Genomic DNA, 23,751 nt, shown 5'->3' on the forward strand with positions numbered 1-23,751 from the left:
TACAAACTTGAATACTTTATAAATACCATTTTAATATATTTTTTGTGAATAACCATCACCAAATCTAGTAAATTTCGTAATAGCCTGATCTTATTTTTAGTCTTTACGATTAATTGATTTTTTTTTTGACAAAGTGATGACATTTTACACTCTGATAGGGATCTTAATTCACGAAAGTACGGATCGGATCGTGCAACCCTAATCCCTACTCTTTGAAAATGATTGTGTGATGAAGTTGGTTGTGAGTTGTGAAGTGTGAAGTATATGTAGGTGCAGTGTCTATATTATTCATTATAAAATTATCATTTTATTTTTCACGATCTATTTATTGCGTCTTGACTTTTTAACCTATCATAAAGTATAAAATATCATTGACGATGTCTGGTAAACGTAATACTTAAGATGTCCGAGAAGTCGGAAGAAATCAATACAATTGAATTTGATCCTATTCTCCCTGATTGTGGGATTTTGTTCTTCGAAGAATGCCCAACTGAGTACGAAATACAGCGGCCCATATTACTGCCTTTAAAATCTATAACGCAACTCCGCTTCGAACAGCTACAACAAGAAGCAGCAAGACTACGAAGGGATACAAATAAAAGTGCTAAACAAACCCCATGAGTTGGATTTAATTTAATAAACAGCTAACACAATGGCTTACACACTGTTCGTTATAGAAATTATATCGGCATTCATTTTAGCTGCTACATTACTGTATAGATATGGAGATTGTTACAGGAATCATATTCTGGTCACAGTATCAGTCCTTATTGCCTGGACCTTTTCATTTGTTATTATGTTTATACTACCCCTGGATGTGTCATCGGTAAGTATTGAGAAATAAATACCAATATAAGCTAAAGAGTTAGATATTACCTTTTCTACGTAGTAGTACAGTCAAATTTGAATAAACAAAAGCCATTGTCTGGCCCCAATGGACAATCTCCATAAGCAAGAAACTCTGATAAGAGAGAAAGTTCTATAAGTGAGAAAAATATCAAGGTCCCTTGAACTCTTACTAATCCAGGTTCAAATGTATAAATGTGAACAATAGTTTTTATACATGACAATTTTATTCATGCTAAAAATAAATACAAAGAAAGTATAGTAAATGGTAGCACATAGATATTTGGAATTCACTTATTAGAAATCTGTAATCTCTACTTGTGTTATAAGTAATACCTACTTTTAGACTGTTTACCGGCAATGCCTTCAAGAAGACAACTCAACAAGCCCTGTTGTATTCCAAACCAATGTATCCAGCACTGAATCCCCAGTGCCCGGACATTGTCAGAAGCCATGGAGTTATGTACCAGACTCTGTATTTCCGAACCTCTGGAGAGTTGTATATTGGACATCACAATGTTTGACTTGGTATGTAATAACAAATCACCATATATCTTGAGCCTTTTATTGTGTAGCACATCTATTTATTTAGACATGTACTAAGAAATATATAAAAACCATTTAGTAGTAAATCTGTATATAATAGTATGGCATACTTCAATATCTGTTAAGGCGCTATGCAAAGCACAATTTTAGTTATCTGGAAATTTAAAGCAAATGTTAGGGCATTGCCACCCCTCTCGCACACTACGTTCCTGGTACGGACTAATCTGACTCCCACCTAAACCATAACATTTCCATGCAGCTATCAATGAGCCATCACAATTTTTTTGGTTCAATAACACATATATTTGTGATTTATTCATGGGTCATAGCATTTTATAGTATTATAAATTCTACAATGTTACTTTATATGCCGTACATTGTAAATTTTCTGATATAACTGTAATAATTGCTTTAATTTACCTAAACATTACGTCAGTCAGTACTTATCAAAATGTATATTTATCAAGGTAATAAAAACATACTTTTACTATTAAAGTTATTGCAAATATTAGTTGTGTAATGCATATGATAATGATTCTAAAACTACATTATTCTATGTTTTCTGCTTATTTTTCTTTAATCATGATTAATTGTTATTTTTTAACATGGTTTGTCACTTGCTAATTTCTTGATATAAAGAATAAATTTAAATCTTATGGTAGGCATTTTTCAGAGTATCACTTTAGTTTGGTGGCCTTTCCAAAATGAGAAACCCACTGTTTCACATGTTGATCACTGGTTTCTTTTAAATATTTATTTTAAAATTGATACCCAAAACAAGTTAACTTTAATGTTATAAGTATGACCATCAAACTCTTCAAACTCTCAAACTCTTTATGAATTAGGGCCTTCAAGAAAAGAGAGTAAACCTCCCTTAAAGATCGGCAATGCATCTCCGGTTCTCATTTCTGCTCTTGCGTTACAGATGTCCATGGGCGTTGGATCAAATAATTTCATGTGGTCCATTGCTTGTTTGCCCCCTTCTACTATAAAAACAAAAAACTAAATGTAGGTTAGATATTTCCTGAAGTTGTTTCTTTGTTTTCAGGCTTATTATGCCAATGATGCAGTCATATAGCAAAGCTGGAGACTTTACCGTGAAAGGCAAATTGAAATCTGCATTAGTTGATAATGCAATTTATTATGGATCATACTTGCTTATATGTGGCATACTTCTGATATACATCGCCTTAAAACCTGGTGTATATTTAGATGGACCTAAAATAAAAGCTATAGCATCTTCAGCGAGTAATACATGGGGTCTGTTTCTATTGATTTTGTTACTCGGTTATGCATTAGTTGAGGTTCCAAGGAATTTGTGGAATAACTCGAAAAAGAACTACACACTTACGTACAGTTATTTCAAAATAGCTAAGCTAAGTACAGATAAATGTGAAGCGGAAGAAACTGTGGATGATATATTGGATGTAAGTATAAGCTTTGTGTAAAGTCATTGGTTTTAATGAATATTCGTTTTTTTATTTTTTTTTTTCCTCATGTTTGCAGTCGTTAAATTCAGTAATAGCGGCAGTCGGTCCAGGTCACCCGTTACACCGTCATGTAGAGACGATAGTCCAAAAGTTGCCAATACAACTGCGGGATAGGCTTAATTCACGAGTAGCTCCAGAAAGGCCCACACCACCCTCTTTTAAGTCCCTTGTCAATTTGCATAAAAAGGTAAGTTATATCACATTTAGGTTATTTATATAAGATTTAAAAGTCTTTAACATTGGTCCAATATTATGTTAAGATTTTATTTAAAAAATTATTTTGTTTTCATACTAACAAAACCTCTTGTGGCATAATTCAGACAATCAAAGCACTGCACGTGCTGCAACGCACAGAGACGCAGTGGGGGCTGATGCTGGAGCGCATCATGCACCTGGAAGATGTGGCGAGCAACGCGCGCGCACCAGACCGTCGCTTCCAGCACGCTTTCCACACACCCCGGCCACGTCTGCATAGGATCTTGTACCCACCAATACTCGGTAACTTATCCCATATACAAAAATCGATGACTCTATTTTTCCAAAGTTAGAAATATACGAAGAATATTTGCGTCACCATTAAATAATTTTGAACTTGCAAGACTTGGTTTAAAAATAAATAATTCACTGATCCTTTTTTGTTATGACGTCATAATATGGTATAAGTTATATGAAACATGCAACCAACTCTATTTTTATTCTTTTATAGAGTGGTACTGGGAATGCCTACTTAGGCCATACTTCTTGAAGTCATTGGCGGTGGTGACGGGGCTGCTGTCTGTGGCCGTGGTCTGGTCTGAGGTCACATTCTTCTGTAAGAAGCCGGTGCTCTCAATCTTCGCCAACATTGTAATTGCCGCTAAGGATACATACAATTATGCTGCTATTGTGGTAAGTGTATCTATCTTTTACTATGTAAAGACTGTCTGTGGCTTTGTTACTCTGTGAATATTTTTTTTACTTAATTTTTTTTTATTTATTCAATTTTATTTAGCTTTATGTTTAGTTTTACTATATACAATGGAACTTGGATAAGTGAAGAGTCCAAAGGACAGCAATATCAATATATAACGCTTATTTAAGTCATCTGTCTGGACCAAAAAGGTCACATTAGTGTTTATTTTTAATATGATTTTTCATTTGTTACTTTATAGTTTTATTTTGTTACTTTCCAGTCAGTGTCAACGCTGATAATTGGATATATGTTCTACTGCGCCTACTCCACGGTGCTTAAGATCCGTGTGCTGAACCTGTACTACCTGGCGCCGCATCACCAGACCAATGAGTACAGTCTCATCTTCTCCGGCATGCTGGTGTGTCGTCTCACGCCCGCCATGTGCCTCAACTTCCTCAGTCTCGTGCATATGGACTCTCATGTCATCAAGCAACGCATCATGGAGACCTACTACACGCAAGTATGTTTTGTGGAACTTTAAAGTTTACCCGAATTAAAAAAATCATGCCATTTTTTAGAACTGTTATGGATGTATAATCCCCAGACGTATTCTATTCAAAGTTTTGAAACTGATTAGCCAATTATTTTATGTGAGAAAGTCTGCCTAATATTGAATTAGTCTCATCATTTATGGCAAAATTTACTGTTGTTCTTTTCATCTTCTGATTGGTGTAAGTTACTAGCGCACACAGAGTTGTTAATTAAGCGCTAAGGTGGGCCCTTATTGTAGATATTTCACTGCTTAGTTATCATTGTGTGTACCAATGTTTCCAGATAATGGGCCACATGGATGTGCTGGGTATAATAGCGGAGGGTTTCAACATCTACTTTCCAATGCTGGTGGTACTGCTGTGCGCCGCCACCTACCTCTCCCTGGGCAGCCGCCTGCTCTCCCTCTGCGGATTCCAGCAGTTCGTGGGAGACGATGATCTCACCACAGACCTTGTGGATGAGGGACGCGAGATTGTTAAACGAGGTTTGTGCTGAACTTCTGGTATTCTGGTATCATTTAGTCATGTTATGTTCAGTACCGCTAACTGATCTAGCTAGTTCATTTTAATTTTATTCCAGTGTGATGACTCCTTGCTCCTTTGCGAGTCTAGTAAAATGTATTAGACAAAAATCGTTCCGAATCAATGTGGTAAGTAAATGATTATTTATTTTAATTTTACAGAGAAACGAAAGCGTCAGCGCGCCGAGGAATCTCTGTCGCGAAGACGCGACTACACTGAGCGATACAACTACCGCACGCGCGAACCTCAGGACGGAGGTAATACGATATATCATTATACTTACTTTATGCTATTCTGTCCGTTTGTGACAAGTTTTATACTTTTTTAATGCATTCAAATGATCAATTTGGAAAATTGATGATAACGCCATCTAGTTATAAAAATGTTACTTTTAAATTTCGTTTCTCCTCTTTTTCCTTCTTTTTTCACTTTTCATTTGTTTAGAATCCCATCGTTTTTTTTTCACAACATCATATTCTTCCTCATTTATCTTTCCACCTCTATACTATCCAGTTATTGTGCATGTGCGTCACATTTCAGCCCACACCGGGCTATTGAATGACGTCGACTCAGATTACTACGTCACACCGAGTCCGGACCGAGTCGGATCGTACCAGACGGAGCCGTACCGGGGACTGGGGGGTTCGTACCAGCGCGCCGAGGTCCCGTACCAGGACATCGACCAGAGATTCGGAGACAGTACCCTGCCTTCCATCAGAACAGAGTTCGAAGATCGAAGGAGGGACAAAATGACGATGCCTCCTCGAGGCTTATTCGACGATGTTTAGTGAATTTGTAAGTGTAATGAGCAAGTTTTTTTATGTACAATTAGGTACTAGGTATAGAATACTCTGCAAAAATATAAACCTATAAGCTTTGCATCAAATGGATGTAATACTAATTCTAGATTAATGTGCAATATTAAAAAATGGTGGAACAAATTCAATTTAGCAGAAATAATTTTTTAAGATGAGGTTAGTAAACTATCTGTAGGTCAATAAAGGAACTTTTTGACAAAACTTTGTATCAAAGACAATAAATTAGTAATTTCTAATCTGATTCTAAACTACCAGGAATCTACAGAATCGAAAAAAATATATAAAATTGTAAAATTTCTGACACACCTATTAAACTATTATTTATGAACAAAATGAATTTAAAAACCTTGTCGATTCAATCAGTAGCAAAGTAACAAATCAATTGAAAATAGTGATTTATATGAGATATAGTAAATATATAGCATTTTTATGAGTCAATTGTAACTAATTAACTAAGTAAATTGTATTATGTAAACATGCATGTACGTGTAAACCGAAAATACAGTCAAACCCGGATAAACGAGAAACCTCTATAAGCGATGGTCATTGTCAGGTCCCGAAGACCTCCTTAAACGAAAACTGCTTTTCTAGCAGGGTGAAACAAAATGCATTCGCTCCGAAGCGATTCCATAGCGAACATCAAAATTCAATGAAACTGACGCGTGACAATCACGTGACTTATCGAAAGTTTATAGAATTGCTTCGGAGCGAATGTACTTTGTCTTAACCCTCAGGTTCGACTATATATCGGAAGAGTAGTTAGAATTTTTCCTCGGTCTATTCCAAATCATTTAATTAAGTATTAAAAATAATATTTGCACGAATCTTTCACATTACCTTAGCTTTTAAACCATATTAAATAATTAGATAAAAACGTATTAAAAAGAGCTTAATAGATTTGACTCAATATAGAGTCAAAGTAAAAGCTTGCTCATACATTTGTTAGATGAATTGTGATTTAGTGTGTTTATAATTTTACTTTCGACCAGGTCTAAATATTAAGCTGTTTAAACAAAATGTATTAAATAAAAGTATACGTCTATTCAAATATCTTGGCGGCTCAAGGCCATCTGCGCAGTGCTCCCCCGCAATACTTAACAGCTACTCTTACGATGTTTCGAGCCACCAAGATATTTGAGAGCGTCAATACAAGAGAAAACAAAACTGAAAACTTACATCATATTCTTTTTTGTGGAGACTTTTATTTAAATGTTTAAAACATAGAGCTTTAATTATCTGTTTCTATTTATTCCGAAATAAAAATCCGATAAAGTTATATAAACTTATTTCATACTTTTTTTTTGTTAATAAGTCATGGTCCTGGTCGAGGTGCTTATATAAGAAAATGTATGATGTAATAGTGAATATATTAATAGTATTAATGATTACATATATGTACAAATGTTATTAATTCTCGTCAACTATCGTGGATTATTCATACATTTATACGTTTGAAGTTATATTTTCTTTTAATTAAACAAAACAGTAAAATGTTTTAGTTAAAATTCTGCAGAAATAACTTCTGCCGAGTAAACAGGGTTCCACGCGCCCTCTTTTACATAAGCTTTGATAGCTTTTAATATATTTTAATCAACAGCTCTTTATACAGGATGTCTAGAAATTCACGGATCAAACAAATATGTTGGATAGGGTCGTCTCCACCAAATAATGTTCGACAACCTGACATAACCTAACCACTAAGGAGTTGGATTGATTTTCTGTTTATTTTAATTTTTATATAATGCATGATTTTTACTATAACTGGAGTTGCAAAAACATTTGCAATAATTCTTTTGATCCATGAATTTTTGAGCACTCTGTATAGTGTAATTTAGTACGTAAGAGAATATTGTATTTAGCGAAGTGTTTACATTTCGCTCGTCCATTCTTGTCAAGTTATAGTGTAGGAGCTTGTTTGTTGCTTCAGCTGCTAATATTTACTATAGTTTATTGCGTATTTAAATCGATCATGTTTTATTGTTGACGTTATTTTTGTTTCATTCCATAGATTTATGTGATGCGATTGCATTAAATTTTTATGTGATATACTAAATATTGTTTTTTTTTCTAATAAGAACTCTAGTTAATATTATACATCTCCGAAATGGCTAGACCAATTTTGATGAGACTTTGACTAGAAGTTGGCTTATGTATATGGGAGCTTCAGAGGTTAAAATTTTATATTATAATACTAAAAATTATTTATATTTAATGTGATAAGAATCATTTATTATACTTCATTAAATTTATTACACTCCTGTCATTAAAAATGGTAACATTACTTATTAATATAAGTTTTAATACTTTCCACTTTGGTTCTTAACTCGTGCGATGAATCCTTAGCGAGATCCGGCGCATACGTATGGTAGATCTCTTTAAGAATATTTAGTTCTTCTGTCTTGTTTAGCTCTAGAACACAAAGATATATAATTTAGCGATTAACATTAATGAATTTAACCATTAAATTCGCTATTGTAAAAATATTACTTACCAGTTAACTGTTTTATTAATATCTCTAGGATATTAAGAGCGTCCTTTCGATGTCTCACTTGATTACTGTTCTCTGTAATAAAAACATATTAAAATATATATATTAGAAATTAATTTCAATGGTAAATACATCCTTTTTAAGTTGATACATTGGAAAGTACAGGTAAAATTTTTATTGATTCGAATAATACATACTAAGTGTATAATCAACGACTTTAGCTGCATGAGTATTGATGTTGGTAATCGCTTTATCGCGATCTGTGGCAATGGTGGCATTAGTAGGGGTGGCATTGTCAGTATCAGTGTCCATCGGCTGTCCGCGACCACGCAGCACTTCAAGACGTGGTAACACACTAGCCATGGACCGCAACACGGCGAGTTGTGTCGACCGTGTGGAGCTCGCGTAACATTGCGCACAATGCTCGAAGAATTCCTCCTGGTATTTATCTGTAACAATGAAAATTAAAAGATTACAGAGACAGCTTAAGATCAAAGAAAATATTTTCTACGGTTCGTTCAGATTTGACACGCCTGATGATGCTACTGACAGTTATAACTTCAGGCTACAAGCACCTGCCATCATCGTCAAGAAGTGAAAATCAAATAGGCACAAGATATCACGGTGTGTAGCCTTTCCAAGTGCAGGTAATTGGGTCTGTACCTTGTGTTTGCGGGTCCTTGGGCCAGGCGTTGCCAAGCAGCTCGTAAGCAGCTTCCTTGAGCGCGGTGAGCTGCTCCGCGCGCCGCCGAGCACCTTCGTTATCCTCATCGTCCGAATCCTTGTCCATTGACGACTCGTCCTGACCATAGTAAAAACAATAATTAATTTAAAACAGTCGTTTTGTGGATAAAATTAGTGAAATATAATTTTAGTTTAGGTATAAATTCCAACAATACGTATGTGTAGTGACACATGCATAGTTAAAAATTTATTTTCCGACCCATCTAAGAAAACGCCATTTAAGTATTGGTAAAAATTTATTCTTAATTAGTATATAAAAGTATGCTATGTCCGTCAGCTGGTTCAAAGTTACCACCCGATCAAATTTCAGTCAAAACGGTACAGCCGTTCTTGTGTCATGTTAGTTACACTTTATTTTACAAATACAGAATCTAAATCTTTTTCTCTATAACTATCCTAGAGCCGATAAATGCTTGTTACCTTTGACAATATGACTTTAACAATGTCATATACATGTTGGAAGACGTCGCAGTGTGTGGCGGCCAGCGCGCGCCCGAGTGCCGCCAGCGCACGTCGCTTGTGTCCCGGGTCCGGCTTGCGGCACTCCGCCAACAACGCGTTCACACATTCACTGGCTAATGTCGGGTTTAGTGGAGCCTCGCCCTCTTTGACACTGCAAATAAAACAAGGAATATATAAAAAATCCTAACAAACAAATAAACAAACGTATAGATTATTCTTCTATGTATTGACTGTTGCCCGCGATCCGTCCGTGAGAAATTAAGAAAAAACTTAGTAGCTTTTATGTTCTTCATCTATGCCAAATTTCAGCGAGAACTATTCAGCCGTTCTGGAGATACCTTCTAACAAACATTCGCATTTATATAAACTAACGTGCAGAGATCAGCAAGAGCATCAAGCAGATGATGCTTGCCGTCGAATGTCTTGCCATGTGCGGCGGCCAGCGCGGCTCGCAGCAGAGGTTCCCGCTGTGTGCCCAGTCCGCACGACACCTCCGCGCATAACGTCTTTATGGCAGTTGCACCCTGTAAAAAATAGGAAAATCTTAAATTTGCTTACCTTCCGTTAAATACTTTTAACAAAAAAGGCTATATTAATAGTACAGTATAAGACAATTATGTATCCTGTAAAGTAAACAATGAGAATATTGTGAGAGAAAAAGTCACAAAGAGCAGTCGCAATCCTTAGAAATGAGAAACAGTCCCATAGAGAGAGATAGAAAAAGGGAGTAGATACATTTGTAAGATTACGTATAAAGAATAAATATAATTTGCGACATCAGTAAACCATATTGTGGTCTTTGTCCTTTCAAATAGAGTAAAAGGGATAGCCATACAAGTGTGACGTCAGTCCAAACTCAGTGTAAGAGAGAGAGGAAGACAATGTTGTGAGTATGAGGAAGAGGGAGACAGAGAGATGTGTGACCTGTATCTTCTTGGTCCAGCTGGTGGCGGCGAGCGCGGCCTCGAGGTGCGCGCGCAGTGCGGGCAGGTGCCGGCGCATGCCGCTCTCGCGCGCCGGGCTCAGCTCGCTCCACAACTCCTCGAACATCTCCACGGTACTCGACTCTGATACACAATACTATTATATCAGTATACAAACATCACGTGAGGAAGCTACAATTGCCTATTTTAAATTAATTCATAACTACATCAAAGTTATCTTAATAGAATAACATGTTTCAATTTTTTTTTCTATTTATTATAATTATTTTGATATATATATATATATTATATTTTGATATATATATTTGATATATAGCTTAGAGAATTAAAAATTGTAAAATATATATAAAAACTACTACGAATAAGACCATATTAATGGTAGTCCCCCCCCCCCCCCCCGTACACCGAGTCTAGGTCATCGGCTGGCGACGCTCATGACATTTACCTTCATCTTTAGGCGCATGCATGGCTAGGAAGACGACCGGTGCAAGTATTTCTTCATTGTCCTTGAGATGGTCCGCCTTGGCCTTGGCGACGGCGCGCAGCATCAGCGCCACCGCAGAGCGAGACACATCATCTTCTTTAGTTTCGTACAAGTTTATTAATTTCTTCATCAACTTCTCTATAGACTGGCTCTAAACACAAGTTTACCTTTATTAGTACAAGTAAATAAAAATTATGTAAATAAACAATATAAGTAATTTAAACTATCTCTTTCCGTCTCTCTTCTTTACATTATAATATTCCGCTGGCGGAAACTTATTTGTAACATAGTTTTGCTAAAATATTTCACGTAAAGTCCAAGAAAATCTTTGAACTTTCGTGTACCTAAAGGCCTAGTAAATCAAGACAATATTTTATCATCTCATAGCTGTATTCTGACTTTCGACTCACGTTTTATTATTTTGTACGTATGATTGATAATAAAAATTATATTAAGTTTAATCATAGAAAACCTTACCTTAGCGAAGGCAGAAACCTGTCCAAGCGCCTCCGCATAGTTCTTCCTAACAGTAGGGTTTCTGTCGAAGGCCCCATTCAGTAGATGTGTCATCAGCTTGCCGGCGACTGGCTCGAGGTCTGTGCGCAGATAGTGCGCAGACAGGACTATGAAATGCGCGCAGGCAACCTTCGTGCCCAGCTGCGGGGACTTCATCAGCTCCAACATCTTGGGGAGCATCTCCTTCATACTGTCTATTGTGATGTATGGCATGCACTGGAAATAAACTTTGATATCAAATAACAACGAAGAATTTATATCCTAAATACGAATAAAATGACTAAATTCATTAAAAGATTGTAGGACAAGAAGGGGACATGGATTTAGCGAAGAACGCAGAGAAAGAGGAAATATCCTGCTTCCCCTCTGTTTATTAAACGTATTGCACGCATCGGAAAATGCGGATGTCTTAGGCAACGGTCACTTCGCTATTTTGGCGAAACAAGGTGGCAATTTACGCGTTTGCCTTCTTATTAGCAGACTATTGTATAAAAAAACAGTAACGTCAGGCAGGAAATCAGTCAGTGAGACAAACCTTGACAACAGTATCGGTAGTATAGTGATGCTTGGTGGCATTAGCTCGCAGGTCATCGAGCACCTCCCTTGTGCTGGAGTCAGCGAGCACGGTGCTGAGGTGTGAGAGGCGCGCGGACTCCAACTCGCCCGCCGCACACACCAGCGCCGGCACCAGCCGCGACACGAACCCTGACACCTGCTCCCCGCATGATGTCACCAGCCGGGACACCGTCAGCAGGCTGGGGACCACATACAACCTCTGTCACATTACTAACTCAAAAAGCGACCTAGGTCTTAACGTAAAAGTGGGTCGTACAAAAGGAAATGAGTACTTCGGCTACCTTTAAAAAAAAGAATTGGTTTGATAGTACTAACCAGCTATTTCATCAAGAAAATTAATAGTTTATTTATGCAAAAAGAGACAATAACCATTATGAATACATACAAATTCATACAATTTAATATGGATACCTAGTGGTTGGCCGCGACTGCGTCCGTGCGGAATTTAAAATAAAAATAGTTTTACCTAGCCTTTAACTAGCCAATATCTTATTCCAGACTGTGTTTTAGATGTATAGTAAATTTCATCGAGATCCGTTCAGTCATTTTGGAGATACCTTCAAACAAACATTCATCCATCCATCTAAACATTCGGATTTGTAATATTAATAAGAAGAAGATTACATTATTAGTAAGATGTAATATCGTGCGTACCTGACACTCCTGACTTCTTTGACGAGGTTGGTGATGCCATTATCAAGCAGTACGGGCAGGATGGCGTCCACCACACGCTTGCCGTCCTTGCCCTGCGCTACATCGCACGCCTGCACGCACAGCTACACACAAACAAACAAACAAACCGTTCTTACGTGTCATTTTGAAGAGGACATAAAGTTCTAATCGACGTTCTCGCAGTGAAGGAAAACATCGTGATGCAATCTGCACATATTTGGAAAGAAATTCAGATATGTGTGAAGTCAACTCACACTGGACCAGCGTGGTTGACTATAGCCTAGTCACCCCTAGGGTAGGCTCTGAGCTCCTCAGTGGGGACAGAGCTGCTGATGATGATTCTAAATATTACCTTAGAAAGTACTGTAGCGGTGGCTGTAGCTGCGAGACGCGTGCCCTCGTGCACGTCATCCATGACGCGGAACAGCTGCGACCAGATCGTAGGCAGCTGCTCCAGAGACTCGTGCAGGCTCTTCGCACCTCTGACAACACATCACATAGCCACATAAACCCTGACTTCGCTATTATATAAACTGTTTCTGAGAGAGCTAGAGCTATGCCACAAATGTATTGATTTTAATTTCCTGAAGAGTTCTAGGTTGCGTTTTTTATAAAGCAATACAAGCATATTGATACCTTACCTCAACAGATCAGACAAAGCGTTGCAACAAGACATCCTCACTCGCCACTGGTTCGATGTCAGATTTGCCACGAGGTCATCCAATATCTCTTTATGATATTTTTGAACCTGGACGATAAAAACCATTTTTTTTATATCATAAGGTGGCAAACGAGCGAGCGGCCACCCGAAATCGCTGAAATAGCGAAGTGACCGTTGCCCATAGACATACGCAATTGCATATGCGTTGCCTACCTTTGATCGACGGAGGAGAGGATGCAAAGAAAGAAAATATCTTCCCTTTCCTTGCATCCTCTCATCCGGAAAGTCCACTTCCACTTCCCATCCTTTCCTTATAAAGAAAAGGATGGGAAGGGAAAGAGGCCTTAGAGGACTAAATTAGGCCTCCGGGACGCACACTCATCAGACGAAACGCGGAATTGCTTTCACTTGACGCCTGTCTTCTGTGTGGTCGTGGTATTAGACCGGGCGAGCCGGGCCAATTCGTGCGAAGATGTTAAAGCGGGCTCTACCACTGTTAATCTCTACTGCTCTACCATTGTGTACCTTCAGGAAAATTACCGAGCCTTGCATACATTTTTGATACATAGAAGTTTCCTTAATTTTATCTCGCCGCACTCTTCGCGTTGTCTGGTTTATATTATTCCAGTCCAGTGATCGTAATCAGTACTGTACAAGTTGTATTGTACTGTACAGTAGTAATCAGTACAATACAACTCGGAAAATGAAAAGCGACACTAAAATTGCCCATATCCAATGTTTTTTTTTCTTTTTTGAAATATTAACTGATTGTTGTGAATTTACTAATATTTCCTGTACCATTTCTAGTAAGCTCTAGGTTTATGATAGGATGTAGTTTACAACAATAGCTGAACAGCAGGATTCGAACACCCGAGCGTGATCGGAACTCCGTATCTTTAACCATTAGGGTATTGACGCTATAATGTTTATAATTTTTTTATAATCCAGCGATAATATCGATCACTGGAGTGGAATAATGTAAACCGTCATGAAGGAAGTCCAGTTATTGAGGTGCAAGGCGCGTGCGACTGACCGTGTGCTGCGTGTTGGGCACGATGGCGTGCCAGATGGCGGCCATGGAGTGCTGTATGCGGGGCGTGGGGTCGAAGCGGTACCGGTAGAGACGCGGCACTATCTTGGGCAGATGGTCGGTCAGCTGCGCGCCCGCCTGCAGCGCTATCGAGTGGAACCCGAACGCCGCGCCTGACAAATACATACATTTATCATTTATCTATAACAGTATTTATCGTATTTACATTTCTAAATACATTTTCAAATATGTACGGTGTTCAAAATATAGTAATTTTTTTTTATTTTCATAGCAAAATTTTGATTTTTGTAACAATTGTAAGATAACATGAATTTAAGTAGATTTCGTAGTATATCTTTAGATTTTAGGAATATTTTTTTTTAATTAAGTTTTGATCCTGTTCATAAACAACATTACCTTTCTTGGAGTTCCAAACAGAGTTGTGATGTGCCAGATGCATGAACTTATACAATAAATCGGGCTGGTTCAGGTCTGACGCTAGAGAGCATAACTCCTTGTAAGTTGAAAGATTGCCCCTGTATAAAAAATACGAGTAAATTAAATAATTTAACGATATTATTGATTATAAAACATGAAATAATTTCAACAGATTTAAAAATGTAAAATACTACGTGATATAAAAAAATCTCATTTAGTAGCCTATCTTCCATTCAATTGTTCTGGAGTTACGTGATAATATCTATCCATCCATCCATTAGTAAAATAGTAAGTTTATGAACCAACCCAGTGGGAGCCTTTCCAAGCTGTCCCTCTTCAAATATCTTGGTATCATCAGTGACCTGCGCCACGGATCTCTTCCCGCTGGTCAGCTGCTCAATTATATCACCCACCAGCGCTTGCTTACGACTTTCATCGGAATTCTGATAAACAAGGCTAAGACCTTTGCTAGCTACGTCTTGTACTATATCTGTTTTACAAAGCGGTATATAAAATTACGATATACTATACAAGACAAATAAAAAAAACACATGAACAAATAGTGACACATCTTATTAAAAAGCAACTCTTTGTAAGTATTGAAAATGGGTCTAATAAACGGTTAATATGACTAGTACATTTTTTTAAATAAAATATTAGCAGATTTTTTTTTGTAAATTTATTAATATTTCTTTTACCATTCCAACTAAGCTCTAGAGCTTGTGCTAGGATATCGTTCACGACAATAATCGAATGTCGGGATTCGAACCCCCGACCTCGTGATCGGTAATCCGTATCCCTAACCATTAGGCTATTGACGCTAATAATTATTTTCCAATTCTTTAAAACTACGCTTTATTCAAAAGAATAATTGAACACGCTTTATGAACATGTTTAGTAAAATCGTAAACACTATTATTATGTAAGTATTAAAAATTTAAATAAGTTACTTACCGCTATTCTCCGAGAGATAATCCATGAATACATTCTGGAGCAGCTGCAGACTGTTTCGTATTGGCTCTCTGTCGGAACAATTCTTCAATAACGCCAACAACCAAATACTTGTCGCCTGGAATTTAAAATCAAATGTTATTAAAAAAGTCAAGTCTCCAGAATCTTGGTGTGGAATTAAATTATTTACCTGTCTTGAATGTGGGTGAGGATGTTTTCCTATCTTAAACAATTCTTGTAACAGCCATTGTAGTAATTCATCGTTCTCCTTTAAAGCCTCTAAATCTCTTATCTTTGCATCACCCTGTGTAAAACAAAGAACATTAAAAAATGGACTTGGAATTATTCATCATCATCATCATCAGCTCACTATACGTCCCCATTGAGGGGCTCGAGCCTACCCCAAGTTAAGGGTGATTAGGCCATAGTCAACCATGCTGACCCAGTGCGGGTTGGTTGACTTCACACATATCTTTGAATTTGTTCTCAGATATGTGCAGGTTGCATCACGATGTTTTCCTTCACCATACGAATTATTAGTGTGAAAATATTATAAGTTGTATTAAAACTCACCTCTCTCGGTAACTCGGTCCATAAATCTCTATTTTCATTAGAGTTAACACCTTCCGCACAAAGCACGAGCGACTCTCCAATTTGTAAATGAATTTCGAATTCCTTACTCTGAAACAAACGATCAAAAAAATATAATTAGTAAAAAAAATCATTGATTTTTTAAATTTTAACTAGACGACGATATTCTTAACTTTAAAACAAAGTTTAAATTTTAACAACAGTAATAACAAATCTGCTCATGTCGAATTAAATAATGTTCTACATCTATGCCAAATTTAATACTTCTGGGGATACCTTGTAACAAACATCCATCCATCCATTTAAACATTTAACTTTATTATATTAGTAGGATTAGGACAAAAGTACAGACAAGTTAGTTCATTTAATTTATAAATACATACATCTTTAGCCATTTGCAGGAATCCTTTGACGATCTGTTTCGCAAATATCAATCTTTCACCACAACACATCAAACCTAACGTATACAACGCCCTTTCTTTTACTTTGGAAGGTAAACTTGGATTCCCTACAATCCTGAACAGTCGCTCTGCAACCGTATACTTTGTTACTTCATCGTCAGTAACAATGTCTTTGTGGTTAACATTGAATGGATTGTCTGTATGTACCATGGCTTCTTGTTTAGCATTCATATTAGGTAAAGGCAAAGCGCTGCATCTTACTAACAAAGATACTGAACTAACAGATGTACTGACTAGTAAAGTCTGAGGACTTGCGAGGAAATTACCTGAAAATAAAAATATTCACTGGCCACTTTGAAATGAAACGAGTAATTTTATAAGAAAAAAAAAATACCATAGATTAAAAATACTTTAAACAGATATATTAACATAGCTTTTTAGTAAACTAAATCTATAAAATAATTTAAGTACAGACACACAATTTATTACATACGGTTCAATTATAATTATAATGAGATGAATTTAAAAAACTTACCCAAACATAACGCGCCATCTTGATATGGCTCCCAGGTTGACGGATTGAATCCTTTCCCGCCAAATTTGCCGCGCTTTGACAGCGCTATACAACGTTCACAAAGATGACTAAACGCTGAAATATAACCGCACTGAGCCTCTAGACCTTTGTTACCGCGACTTTGTGCAACGAATTCTTTTATTTCCTTTTCAATTGCTGATTTATTGCTTGTATTTGCTGTAATAATCGCGTAAATGACCGCGGCAATATCACGTATATCCTCTTTCGTGCTAGTTGTAAAGAGATTCATAAGGAATGGTAGCAGAGAGACATATTTTGATGCTATAATTTCTGGTACACAACCAACAATGTCCAAAAAGCATGTTAATGGCATCAATTCTGAAATAAAAAAAAAGTTTTTATATTTTGTTTTTAGAAGATATTTTCTGTATACTTATTCATCCAAAATAATATTACCTGGGCACGCGTTAAGTAATGATGTGATCATAGTCAGGTAACGTTCAAGTACTTCTGTCTCCAGTAAATTCTCTCGGAAATATTTAGCGAGCAGAGGTGAATTACTATTGGGATGGTTTGAGCAATCTTTTAACTTAGCATCACGGTTCAAACACATTCTCATATACCTTAATATCTGTCAAACAACATTTTAATAAACTCGAGTTAATTATTTTTAAACAAGACCTCATTTAATTAAGACCTTTGGCATTCAGGAGAAAAATACGAATCTAAAAATGCCAAATTCTTTAGATTAGTCCAGGTATTTAGGCTGTAAAAGGTCACAATCATAATGAAAAAAAAATTACTCACTTCCTGGTAAGTTTTTGGATGAAACTGCAACAAATGGTTACCAATAACATATCTGTGCTTCGAGTTTGAACCTTTCTTCCTCTTTTGTATCTGTTCCCATACATAATTTACCACGTCTTTGAAACTGGGAGTTTTTAACTCAGCCGTTGATTCGTTGTCTTTCCGTGCAGGGCCCTCATCTAAGTTGACAACAGCCGTCTCTTTCTTACTCACGTTGTTCACTACATCTTCTATCTCGCTCGCACGTGATGTGCCGTATAGACATTTTTGTGATTCGGTTACAATGTCGTCCTGACTGTTTAAAAATCATAAATTAAATTAATTACTATTTGAAAAAGGAACAAAACCTACATAACTTATTGCGAATTTATTAAGACAAAGGGCGAGAAAATAATTAAATGAGCAAACAAATAATTATCTGGCAATTTTTAAAGACCACTGACTTCTATAAATGGACTGGTTATAAGAAGTAGTATTTTGTGCCTAATTGATTTTTGCCATTTTGGCGCTGATGGTAGCAGTTTATAGTTCTTAGCTATTACGTAACATCAACATGCGCGTTTAAATCGTAACAAAAGCAAAAGCTGTCATTTCCATGCAATGGCCTATCCATTTATAAATAACAGTGGTAAAGAGGCTTGTTATCTTTTTGGTTTTATGTTTAAGCTTACGTATCTCCGCTGGCGAGCAGCAGCAGGTAGCGCGAGGGCACGTAGTCCTGAGGGAACACCACGGAGGAGTACCGCATGGCGATGTAACGGATCATCGAATCCTCACTGTGCATGTAGCTATTCAAAACAATTCACATCATGTTCTTATTATCTCACATTGTTATGACAACCTAGTTACTAGTGCTGGCGCAGCCGCGTGTCCTTCTGGCATATATATATATATATATATATTTTAATAATTTAACATAACATACACATAATGAGAAAATTACATTACTTTTTTTATTACCACAATATATACTAAAATCCAGGACATTTTTCTGTTGTATATTCATCTAAATGGTCTTTAAATATATTGTCAAAATTCATATTAAGAAGAAAAACATATTCAAGAACACAAACAGGTTAAGCTATGCGTAACTCTAATCATGAAACTTAACTTGTATTAAAATATATCGTCTCTGTTATATCAAAAGAAGGAAAAGAGATGACAATATGTTTCGCTACAAATATTACAACAATGAGAACAGTAACACTCACTGATCAAGCAATGCGTAGAGCGCCAAGGCTTGCGGCTCGTCGTATGGATTGGGGCGAGGCTTCTTGCTCTCTGACGCTTCATCCACATCCATGTCGTTGCTGGTGCCCGCTGCTGATGTCTCCATTGCTTCTTCCTTACCTTCTAAATAAAGATTCCACACTTAATGTGCTTTGTATATTATATACTAGCTATCGCACGCGACTCCGTCTGCGAGGAGTTTAATAAAACTTTATTAAAAGCGTATATCCAGACTATGTTCAGCATCTATCAGTCAAAACAATAGACAAAAAATCTCAAAATTGGTTTTTCGTTTTCAGTACCACAAATACATCGTGTTCACGAAAAATGCTTTTTTATACAATATCACATACAGACAGACAAACTTTTATTTATATGAATATATGTTTGATTATGATTTTACCTGGTGTATGCATTGAGTAAGCGTAGGACATATCGAGGAGTGCATCACGCAGCGCTGTCTTCATCTCGGGCACAGCTTCCGGAATCTTCTTCACAAACTCCTCCAATAATATGAACTGCTTGTTTATAGTCTCCGGGCATTTTAATGCCAAACGACCTGGAAGATAGTACTAGATGAAATGATTCCATGCTATTTTCCCATAATCTGAAGGGTGGAGTTGGCGCATAACTTCTTATCATCAATCAAATCATCAATAGGGGTAAAAATGACTTAAGAGAACAATAACTTTAAATATACTATATTAGTTTTGTTAAAGTATAGGACCAAAGTAAACGATTCACAATAAATTTAATGTATAAACTTACCTAAGCACATATAAGCTTTGGAATGGTGGTCAGAATACTCGTCTGATCTGATCAGTTTTAACAATCCATGCAAGAATACAACACCAACTTTCTTTAACTGCTCTGAATCACCGCTAAAAGTTAATAATGACAATATTTACATATGGAATGTATTATATATTATAATTTAGTGCCGTGGCCTTCGTACATTTTTTTTTACACAGTATCATGTCAAAGTTGGTGAAAAGTTAAAATGTTCTAAAATTTCAAGAAAACAGTCAAAGTTAATTATTTTTTTGTGCTTAAATTACGAATGTTTTGGTCCAATTTTTAACTGCAATTTATAGCGATGTTACTTAACTAGCTAATCCAAAAAAGATTGCAGGAATATCTTCATATTTGTAGCCACAGTGTCTAATTATATGGTGGAGGGTATCAAAGAAAAGGTACAAAAGTTAATGAAACTTTAAAAAAAAATGAGTTAGATTTTTTTTTAATATTTTCCCTCGTTTTATAACAGTTTTATCGTTGAATTTTGGGACACGCTGTATATTCACTTACTTGTTAATAACATTTAATAAAAACATCAAAGCCATATTCCTGAGACGAGAGTTTGTATTTGCATCAAATAGTGACGAAAACACGACCTGAAAGAAATTTAATTTATTATATGGAACTAAAATAAACGTAATAAGTAGCCTATGTGTTCTTCCACATTATACTCTAACTCTATGGTAAACTTCAGCGAGATCCATGAAGCTGGTCTGGAGACACCTTCACACAAACATCCATCCATCCATCCATCCAAACATTCGCATTTATAATATTAGTATGATTCTGTTTAGTACATAATATTGTTATAGAATTTAATACTAGCGATTTCATACGTGCAGAATTATAAAAAAAATTAGTAATAAATATAGCCAATGTCAACCGAGGATAGTGAAGCGTCCCAACAGTGAAGAAATTTTTCGGTTCAGTAGTTACAAAGCCTATTCAATGCAAACATTCAAACAAACAACCAAATTTGTTGATTATTTTATTATAGAGAACATTTTACCTGTACACAATGCGGGAACATGATAGCCGGTCCCGTTGCTTTGTTTAAATATTGAATTAACTTCAATCGTAGTCTGGTGCAAGCGGCAACCTAAAATTATACAGATTAGACTATTTATATGAAAAACATGACATCCAAAGTTCATATATATAAGCGATTCATAATATATTTGTATACCTTACGATCATCTGATGGCGCTTTCATACCTCCCCAAGTGCCGAGGTACAATGAGTACAGGGGACCTACCACTGCTGGCTGCGACCAGTCCACGGAACTGTAAATAACAAATAACGACGTATGATAACTAGTGAAAGTGACTTTATACAATTTTACAAAACAAAAAACCTATTTCAAAACAAAGCAAACAAAGCAAACAAATGCAGCTAAAAATCATTGCACACTCTTGTAACTAATTAATACATCAAATTTATTGCCAAATTTGCAAAAAGTGACATAGTTTTTATCACACACATAAAAGTTATGACATTTTAAAACATACAATATTATACTACAAACAAAATCTCAGTGTTACCTGTTCACTCTAATAAGCGGGCTGTTTGCATGGTTGGCAACACTGAAGCGTGAATCAGCCGCTGCCACAATCAATGTCAACAGGATATCATTCATGTTGAATATATCCTTGCTTATAAAATTCACTATTGACAGTTTCATCTATAAAGAAATTAATATATTACATAAGAAATTATTTACATATATTTTCATTACTATATTACCAGTATGCTAAATGCAAATGGATGTATGGATGGATAAATGGATGTTTGGTAAAAGGTATCTTCAGAATGGCTAAAGGGATTTTGCTGAAATTTGGAATAGATATAGAATATAGCCTGAAAGAACATGTAGGCTCCTAATAAAGTTTTTTTATTGCCCGAGACAGACTCATCATGTGACAATACACCAAAATGAGTTAATTCAAATCTTTGCTTACCTCTTCTAACTGGTTGGGATTTAATTGATTATTACCCACTATCCTTTTGTATGTCTTCATACTCATTCCTGGGGGTACTTGGAACTCACTCTCACCCTCATGTGGTAGAGCCCTGGCAAGTACATTTGAATGTTAACCAACACATATAAGAGATATTAAATCATTAATATCATTTTGAAATAATAATGCTAGTATATTTATATATGTTACTCAAAGATGTGACAAATCTATGCACCTGTATGGTAACAGCAAAATATCCAATGCAAACTTTAATATAAGAGATGAAACTTTAGGCTTTTCCTTCAAATTCAGATCTGTCTCTTTTATATCACCTAGGAGAGGCATCACAAGCATTAGAATCCTGAAAGAAACAATTACAGATTAGTTTACAAATAGTATAATTTGAGTAACTTTATCGTCAAATTTTATTAAAAAATATGTCAATTATTATCCATGATTCAAAGATACAAAAGTAGGTAAAGGAGTAGCCCACAAGCTATAATTCTTTGACTGGGCACTTGTGGCCGGAGACCACAAAAAGTGAAGAATTTTTAATGTCACAGGTCAAAAACCACTTTCAATTGATGCACTATAGTTTGTTATGTTTGTAGAAGAATGTATTGAGAATAATAAATTTGTAACATACCCATCTTGATGGGGCTGAGGTTTGTTCTCTATGGCCTCGAGCAGAGAAGGTGTCAAACTAAGTTGCTGTTCCCGAGGCAGTCGTGGGAAGCCCATTGTTATGTATATTTTAGAAAAATTCTAGAAGAAATTAACATAGCAATGTATAAACTAATTTATCAGACATTAACTTTAACTGATATACTGGTACTTGCATTTGAAACAAAAACATGTAAAATAAATTCAAAATCATGCATATTTAAAGTTTTTAGCTAAACTGAACATATAACTTTATAATTTGGAACCAACATACTAAATAAGGTGAAATAAATTATTCATTTATATGACTTATCTACATAAGATGCTACTTCATGAATTCTCAACAAACTCCTATGTTATTTGTCGTTCTGGTACTTACAATAATAAAACTATTAGCAGCGGGGTCTTTGTATAACTGCAGCAAGGTCTGCACAGGCAGCTGAACATCAGCACGACATTTTATTCGCTTGTTCACATGCACCAATAACTCCATTACTTTTGTGCGAACCTAAAATAGCAACAACATTGTTTAATTAACTTTTTAGCAGTACCTTACAGTAGTTAAATGTATAATGCAGCAAAATACTTGTTCATAGTTTATACACCTCAAGATTTTTTATTTTCTTCATGGTAAATACTACTGGCTATAATTAGATAAGTGGATAAAAAATATTAATTATTTTATATCAATAACCTTCTGATCGAAAATTCATTTTTTTTATTTAAAAAACAACAATCAATGCAATATAAAGCAAACTAACTTGTTCATGAGGTGATGATAACTTCAAGATAACAGGAGGTAGGAATCTATTGAGACAACTCTCCAGTTGTTCATCGGTGTCCACATTTCCTAGCCTCAAGAATACGCGATCAAGAAGAACTGAAAGGAAAACAAGCATCCGAAAGTGAAGACAATTATAAAAGAAATATCAATTACTTTATCTCAAACTTAATATTTTTGTAATACTTACGAAGATCGTTTGAGCAATCATTACCAGTTTCTGTAACTTCCATTTCAGACATTTTTATGCATTTAATAAAGAGATTTCGTCAAGAATAGCATATATATTTTAAATAATACTACATACACGATGACAGGCAAAAACTAACTGACTTGACATCTCATGTCAACTGTGG

The 23,751-nt window shown here is 35.9% G+C and overlaps 2 protein-coding genes across 4 annotated transcripts; one reads left to right on the forward strand and one right to left on the reverse strand.

Moving 5' to 3' along the window:
* Positions 1-252: 252 nt before the first annotated feature.
* On the forward strand, positions 253-7,718 carry LOC106125305 (LMBR1 domain-containing protein 2 homolog). 2 transcript variants are annotated; one of them, XM_013322450.1, is made up of 10 exons: positions 253-826; positions 1,193-1,374; positions 2,441-2,819; positions 2,899-3,069; positions 3,203-3,380; positions 3,589-3,770; positions 4,055-4,294; positions 4,609-4,810; positions 5,009-5,104; positions 5,388-7,718. In XM_013322450.1, the coding sequence occupies exons 1-10, from the start codon at positions 653-655 to the stop codon at positions 5,633-5,635; spliced, it is 2,052 nt and encodes a 683-aa protein (XP_013177904.1). In that variant the 5' UTR covers positions 253-652; the 3' UTR covers positions 5,636-7,718. The 2 variants fall into 2 exon arrangements, with proteins under 2 accessions (XP_013177904.1, XP_013177905.1); XM_013322451.1 differs by having other exon boundaries at positions 5,421-7,718.
* A 158-nt stretch (positions 7,719-7,876) lies between these two features.
* LOC106125304 (proteasome-associated protein ECM29 homolog) lies at positions 7,877-23,729 on the reverse strand. 2 transcript variants are annotated; one of them, XM_013322449.1, is made up of 37 exons: positions 23,586-23,729; positions 23,376-23,494; positions 22,994-23,122; positions 22,598-22,716; positions 22,187-22,312; positions 21,952-22,063; positions 21,535-21,674; positions 21,180-21,276; positions 21,003-21,092; positions 20,504-20,589; positions 19,964-20,076; positions 19,599-19,754; positions 19,177-19,315; positions 18,637-18,753; positions 17,966-18,260; positions 17,615-17,789; positions 17,159-17,536; positions 16,606-16,949; positions 16,205-16,312; positions 15,822-15,935; positions 15,635-15,749; positions 14,987-15,170; positions 14,660-14,778; positions 14,246-14,415; positions 13,193-13,299; positions 12,904-13,033; positions 12,534-12,655; positions 11,839-12,058; positions 11,265-11,519; positions 10,749-10,938; positions 10,284-10,426; positions 9,732-9,883; positions 9,318-9,510; positions 8,817-8,955; positions 8,351-8,602; positions 8,157-8,228; positions 7,877-8,074 (listed from the first exon to the last, which is right to left on the reverse strand). In XM_013322449.1, exons 1-37 carry the CDS (start codon positions 23,635-23,637, stop codon positions 7,944-7,946), a joined length of 5,703 nt encoding a protein of 1,900 aa, XP_013177903.1. In that variant the 5' UTR covers positions 23,638-23,729; the 3' UTR covers positions 7,877-7,943. The 2 variants fall into 2 exon arrangements, with proteins under 2 accessions (XP_013177903.1, XP_013177902.1); XM_013322448.1 differs by having other exon boundaries at positions 7,878-8,074; positions 19,177-19,318.
* Positions 23,730-23,751: the final 22 nt, after the last annotated feature.

The sequence above is a fragment of the Papilio xuthus genome, unplaced genomic scaffold, assembly GCF_000836235.2.
Source record: "Papilio xuthus unplaced genomic scaffold, Pxut_1.1 DF825928.1, whole genome shotgun sequence".
Classification (NCBI taxonomy): domain Eukaryota; kingdom Metazoa; phylum Arthropoda; class Insecta; order Lepidoptera; family Papilionidae; genus Papilio; species Papilio xuthus.

Coding starts and splice junctions, on each gene's coding strand:
- LOC106125304 (XM_013322448.1), bottom strand. CDS start 23,637: ATGTCTGAAATGGAAGTTACAGAAACTGGTAATGATTGCTCAAACGAT. Junction 23,123..23,375: donor TATCATCACCTCATGAACAA/GTTAGTTTGCTT, acceptor TTGCTATTTTAG/GTTCGCACAAAAGTAATGGA. Junction 13,034..13,192: donor GCTTTGTCTGATCTGTTGAG/GTAAGGTATCAA, acceptor ATGTGTTGTCAG/AGGTGCGAAGAGCCTGCACG.
- LOC106125305 (XM_013322450.1), top strand. CDS start 653: ATGGCTTACACACTGTTCGTTATAGAAATTATATCGGCATTCATTTTA. Junction 3,381..3,588: donor CTTGTACCCACCAATACTCG/GTAACTTATCCC, acceptor ATTCTTTTATAG/AGTGGTACTGGGAATGCCTA. Junction 3,771..4,054: donor ACAATTATGCTGCTATTGTG/GTAAGTGTATCT, acceptor GTTACTTTCCAG/TCAGTGTCAACGCTGATAAT.